This window comes from Myotis davidii, unplaced genomic scaffold (assembly GCF_000327345.1).
Source record: "Myotis davidii unplaced genomic scaffold, ASM32734v1 scaffold455, whole genome shotgun sequence".
NCBI classification, from domain to species: domain Eukaryota; kingdom Metazoa; phylum Chordata; class Mammalia; order Chiroptera; family Vespertilionidae; genus Myotis; species Myotis davidii.
Genome location: NW_006287459.1, coordinates 1,689,047 through 1,695,399, shown reverse-complemented (window position 1 = coordinate 1,695,399; position 6,353 = coordinate 1,689,047). Strand labels below are relative to the sequence as shown.

At 39.8% G+C, this 6,353-nt stretch overlaps 1 protein-coding gene across 1 annotated transcript in view; it reads right to left on the bottom strand.

Annotated features, from left to right (window-relative positions):
- Positions 1-6,353, bottom strand: part of GABRB1 (gamma-aminobutyric acid type A receptor beta1 subunit) — a 365,263-nt gene that overhangs the window by 13,445 nt on the left and 345,465 nt on the right. Inside the window, exon 8 of the mRNA XM_006759247.2 lies at positions 4,408-4,652. Within this exon, the coding sequence (XP_006759310.1) occupies positions 4,408-4,652 (245 nt within the window). The remainder of the gene's footprint in view (positions 1-4,407; positions 4,653-6,353) is intronic.

The window sequence follows — 6,353 nt, the reverse complement described above, 5'->3', positions numbered from 1 at the left end:
GTGCTTCTGCTCAGGCTTGGGCTGGGAGCAGAACCAGTGATGGGGGGAAATGAGGGTCCCCTGCCCAGGTCTGACGCCTCTGTCAGAGGCGTCAGGCCTGGGCAAGGGGCCAATCCTGCGATTGGAGGGTGATGGGGGTCAATGCCTGAGGGCTCCCAGTATGTGAGAGGGGGCAGGCTGGGCTGAGGGACACGCCCCCCCAGTACACGAATTTCGTGCACCGGGCCCCTAGTCTATCATAATAAAAGTGTAATATGCAAATTGGCCGAATGATTGAACAGCAGAATGACCATCCGGATGACCTTCTGGACGAACACGCTATGATATGCACTGGTGCCAGGCCAGCCAAAGCGGGTGTGATGTGATTGGTTGGGGGTTCCTGTCATCGCCCCACAATTGCCCCGCAGAGGGAGGCCCAGGCCAGTCAAGTGATTGCACCCCAAGGCTGTTGTCCACAGAGGGAGGTGACCAGTGGCAGGGGAGGGGAGGCAGCGCTGCACAGATGGGAAGCAGTGGCAGCAGCCGGGGCGGAGCCAGCTGCGGGCAGATGGGGGAAGAAAAGCCCCAATAGTCCCTGATTGCCTGCCAGGCCTAGGGACCCTACCTGAGGGGTCCTAGATTGTGAGAGGGCGCAGGCCAGGCTGAGGGATACCCTCCCCTGCCCCCATGTGCGAATTTCATGCAACAGGCCTCTAGTACTCTAATAATGAGTTAGGCATTGAAAGATAACTACACAGATAAATATATACTCAATAGAGGTCGGGTACATGAAATTCGTGCACTGGTGGTGGAGGGGGGTCTCAGCCCCGCCTGCACTCTCTTGCAGTCTGAGACCCCTCGCTCCTTACAGCCCACCTGCTCACTGTTCCTTACTGCTCAGCTCTCTGCTCCTTAGCACTGTTGTGGAGGCGGGAGAGGCTCCTGCCACCGTCGCTGCACTTGCCAACAGTGAGCCCGAGCCTGGCTTCTGGCTGAGTGGCGCTCTCCCTGTGGAAGGGCACTGACCACCAGGGGGAAGCTCCTGTGTTGAGCGTCTGCCCCCTGGTGATTAGTGTGCATTATAGCGACTGATCATTCTGGTTGTTCTGCCATAATGGTTGTTTAGGCTTTTATTATTTAGATAACTGTGATAAGTCCCATGGAGGAAGAACACAGGAAGTCATGAGGATAAATAATAAGGGTACCAACTGCAAACTAACGGAAGGTTGTCAGTTAAGGCATCCCTTGAGTTAGTAGCATTTATGGAAAGAACTGGTACATTGGGAAAGTTGAGAGAAGGCCAATATTGTCTTCAGTTTTACTAATTCTTTCTTCTGCTGTATACAATCTGGTACTAATCCGTCTAATTCTTTTTCAATTCTATAATTTCCATTGGTTCTTTGTTATAGTTTCTTTTATTTTTCTCCTGAGACTCGCCATCTCTTCATGTATTTTTATTAATCTTTTCCTTTGGTCTTTATTTTGAGCATTAAACAAATATTGTAGATTCCTGAAAAGTTTAAAAAATAGCAGAGAGGTTCCATGTGGCCTTCACCCAGTTTCTCCCCATCACTAACTCCTGGCAACCACTAATCTGTTCTCCATCTTTATAATTTTATTTCAGGAGTGTTAGATAAATAGAACCATACAATATGTAATCTTTTAATACTCAGCATAATCCCCTTGAGAGCTATCCAAGTTGATGCATGTATCAATTGTTCATTATTTTTATATTATATATATTATATTTTTATATTATATATATATTATACTAGAGAGGGAGGAAAGGAGAGAGAGTGGGAGGGAGAGGGAGAGAAAGAGAGAGAGAGAGAGAAACATTGCTGTGAGAATACACATCAATTATTTGCCTCCCATACATATCCTGACTAAGGATCGAATCTGCAACCTAGAAATGTGCCCTGACCAAGAATTGATCCCACAACCTTTTTGGTGTATAGGAGGATGCTCCAACCAACTGACCCAGCCAGCTTAGCTGGATGGGAACATTTAAATTATTTATTAGCCAGTCAGTAAGTTCTCTTCAGAGCAATATATATTACCTGTATACATCTAGATATGATATGATATATTAAGTTTTTTTCCTGTCTTTATTTTTCCCTTAGCACCTTAGAAAATTCTCATATCCTGGTCTGGAATCATGGCAAATGCTCCACAAAACTGGTTAAAATTTGTTTTATAATCTTTTTATTTTATTGAAATAAATAGATTTCAGTTTGCTTGACCTTTCCATTTAATTACTCTCTATAGAACATTGCTTTTCTAGCCAATTGAAAGGGCATTTTATCCTTTGTACCTTCACAGTTCTAGTGCCTACCCAGTTCATATATTCTGAATTTTCCTACCAGTTCTACTCTGCCACTTTATGTAAGGCATTTCTTTATGTTGTATCAGTTAACAGACATTCCAAGCTATACAGAGTACTAGCTAATAGAGTTACGAGGCAACTGAGATGGGGATGGGAATAGAAAAGAGGTGGCCTTGAAAACTACAGCTAAAATACTTCTATAGCTATTAGGGCTGCAATCAGACAGTGGGAAGCTTCTTCCTTTCAGATATATTCCTCAAAATAAATGTCATCCAGCCTCATTTTATAATCCCATCACCTCATAGGAGTATACTTTTCTTTCCCAGCAAGATTAGAGGATTCTTGAGGGCAAGTATCATGCCTATTCCTTCACTGTTAGCATCCAGTTTAGTGTTTCACACAAGGATAAAAATTTATTTGAATGCATTGGTTGGAATTTTGACCATGTGGCTGAGTCTGCATGTTTCCTTTGCTTATAACTTTCTAATTATCTGGCAGTGCTTGTCCAAATTTGAGATCCTATGAAAGAGCATGAAGATACACCTTGAAGACTCATAATCTGGCTTCTGCCTGATTCTCCAGCCACATTTCATAGTCTATTTTCTCTCTCACTGTGCTCTTACAACATTGGTTTTCTCTCAGTACTTTACAACATCTAGCAATTCCTGACTCAGAGCCTCAGTACTTATTTCCTTTGCCTACATGGGACAGGGTGTGGCTGTTGCTTCTTATCTCTTAGGTCTCAGATCAAATGATAATTCCTCAAAGATGACTTCCTGGTCACCTGATTAAAGTCCCCTGTTGCCTCAACCTGAACCAAACCATGCTCATCCCCATTACTGTCTTTACTTTCTTCATAGCACATACCTGTACCTGAAATTATCCTCTTAGTGCTGATTTGTGTGTATATTGCCTGTCTCCCCACGCTAGACTCTAAACTCCACGAGGGCAAGGAATTTTGTCCCATTCAGAGCAGTGCTCAGAACACTGGTTAAATGAACGGATATTTGAGTTGTCACCCTGTGTGCCGTCTTGAAAACAATTTGTAGTGAATACAGTATTTCAAAGTACATAATTTTAAACTGAATTCCAGTAAAAATGGCACAGAAGAAGAGACTACAGAGATGTTTTAAAAGAATAAACAGTGCATTAATTTTAATTTAATTCCACCCACTGGGAGCATAAGTCATAAGATTGGCTAATAAACAGCAAAAAGAAAAAGAGTGACAATATCTTGTATATAATGATAATAGCTAATACTTACTGAGTACTTACTATGCTCTAGGATTTGTTTTACATAATGAACTTAAAAAAACACCTCATTTAGTTCTTATAACAAGTCTGATATAGGTATGCCATAATCATCTCCATTTATGGATGATGATATTTAGAACTGACATTAGATGAGGAGTTACATAGGTTGATTGGCCTGAAGTTATAAAGCCAGTGACTGGCAGAGCTGGGAATCTAATACAAGCAATTTTATTCCAATCTGTGCTCTATTGTCTCATTTCCACTTCCAGAGTACAGTGCTTATTCACTTTAGTTCTCATTTATTTAACAAGCAGACCTGGAATTATTCTTTTGCATATAGTTTTACAACTATGTAGTTTAGAATAAAGAATAATGAACTTGAGGTTGAATTTTAGGTCCAGGTGTAATATTTATATATGTAAACATCAATCTAACTTCTTCCATCCTCAGCTCTCAAATACGTAAAATGAAGGAGTATTTGAGCCTTATTAAAGACAAACTAACATTTTTCCCCCCTGTTGTGGGAGCCTTGAGCGCCATGCTGCTGCTAAATTTCAGAATATTGTCAAGAATATTAATCCTCACCGAAGGATATTTTTTCCACTGAATTTCTGAGAGAGTGGAAGGGAGAAAGAAAGACACACAGAGAGAAACATCGATGTGAGAGAGACACATGGACTGGCTGCCTCCTGCACACACTCCAACAGACAGAGGCAGGGATGGATGGTTCCTGCAACCAAGGTGCATGCCCTTTACCAGAATTGAATGCAGGACCCTTCAACCTGTAGGCTGGACGCTCTATCCACTGAGCCAAACCAGTTAAGGCTTAGGAATATTTAATACATTACCTGGACTTTATTCATCTCCAGTTTGTTCTTATCATTGGCACTCTGGTTTTGTTTGCCAGCTCCCTTTTTCCGGGGGCCTTTTCCGAAGAAGATGTAATTTACAAAGGCGTATTCCAGCAGAGCCAGGAACACAAACACAAAGCAACCCATCAGGTAAATATCAATTGCTTTGACATACGGGATCTTTGGCAGGGTCTCCCTGAGGTGAGTGCTGATGGTTGTCATTGTCAGCACCGTGGTGATTCCTAGGAGATGGAAAGATACAGCTTTGCTGAACGCACTTGTTAAGTTGCCCTTTTTAAGATTGAGAAGACAGATGCCATTCCCTTATTGAAGCCCGAGAATGATGGCGGTAATGCAATAAACCACTGGGCAGAAAGGGCAAACATTTTGAAAGACAAAACTGCAGACTCCCTACATAGTCCATGAACAAATCATAAAGTGGGATGTGGCACTAATGGAGAGTTAAAAACCATTAAAAATAATGCACCAAGAAAAAAGACAAGTGGATGGAAAGGCATATCAAAATCCCATTGTTCTGCCTACTGACTAATGCCCAATACCCCTCATTCTATTGTATGTTACATCTTTCTTCTTCTTTCAGCATCTTATCTCCCATCTAAATCTGTTTTTGTGATACTAATCCCCACAGCAGCCACTACCAAGGTGAAAGTTGGTAACCAGTTCGAGGAAACCTACCTCATTCCGTGAATCTGTAATGCACCTAGATCACAAGATCAGTATTACATTTTAAAATAAACTGAGACAACACTAAAAGAAGAAGCATATAGGAAAGTTCATGATCTTCATTAACCACTTGATTTGTGTATTGTTTAGATATAATAAAATCTTGTTGCATTGGATTTTCAAATATTACCTCTAGTTTCTTGATTCCAGAACCTAGAATGAATTAGTTCCTTAAGGAGCCAAGAAAAGACTTCCTAAAAATTTCAACTTGGTTTTGTTAAAGAAGTTTAAGGCTGTAAGATCTTAAAGGGAAGATTTCACATTACCAACTTTGTTAAATATAGCATTCTTAACCATATAATGTTGTGTGACTGTACAATAAGTATTTGGTATTGATGAAATGGTAATTGGAAAAACTAAGAAGTGCAAGAGGTTGGAATCTCATGTACATAGTTTGTGCTGTAATACTAATATTACACATTTGTATAGTGTTTATAGTTGGTTATGAATTATCTTATTTGGCTGTTATAAGACCTTGCTGAGTGTTATAGGACAGGTATATTATTTCCATTATAGTTGAATAAAGATAAAATCTGAGATTATTTTGGTGTAGATCACACAGCTAGGGACAAAAAAAAGCAAGGAGTTGTTAAACAAAGGCATTTAAAATAAAAGCAGAGATTAAAAAACAACACCTGAAACTTGATGGCAGTCCTTAAAAATAAAGACAGAAAATATGAGTTGAATATTACAGACAAAGGAAAGCTGGCAACAGGTATGGAAGGTAGAAAATGAAAAGGGAAAAAAATAGTTTAGTACTCATTTGCTAATTAGAGTATTCTAGATAGATTCCCTGATTTGACTATTCAACATTAGGAAAACAGATAAAGTATGAAGTCAAGACTACCATACAAAAAGTTAAATTGGCTTAGATGGGTGATGAGCTCAATTGTGCTGCAATGATATGCAATACCATCATGAGTGGTCTTACTTTTGAATAAAATTTTAAATTTCACCTAATATAATTCTAGCTAATAACAAACAATTCATTTACAAATCCACTAATTGTGTTTCTGCTTTCACTCCTTGGTTTAAATTTTTAAAGCAAGATGGGTTAGTAAATGAATGTTTTTTTCTAGTTAGATAAGTATTAAAATACCACAGGTTTTACATCTCAAAGTATAGGTTAAGTCAGCATATTTATATGCTGATATCTCTAAACACAATATCATTAATTTTGAGCATAGAAGTGTAGGGAC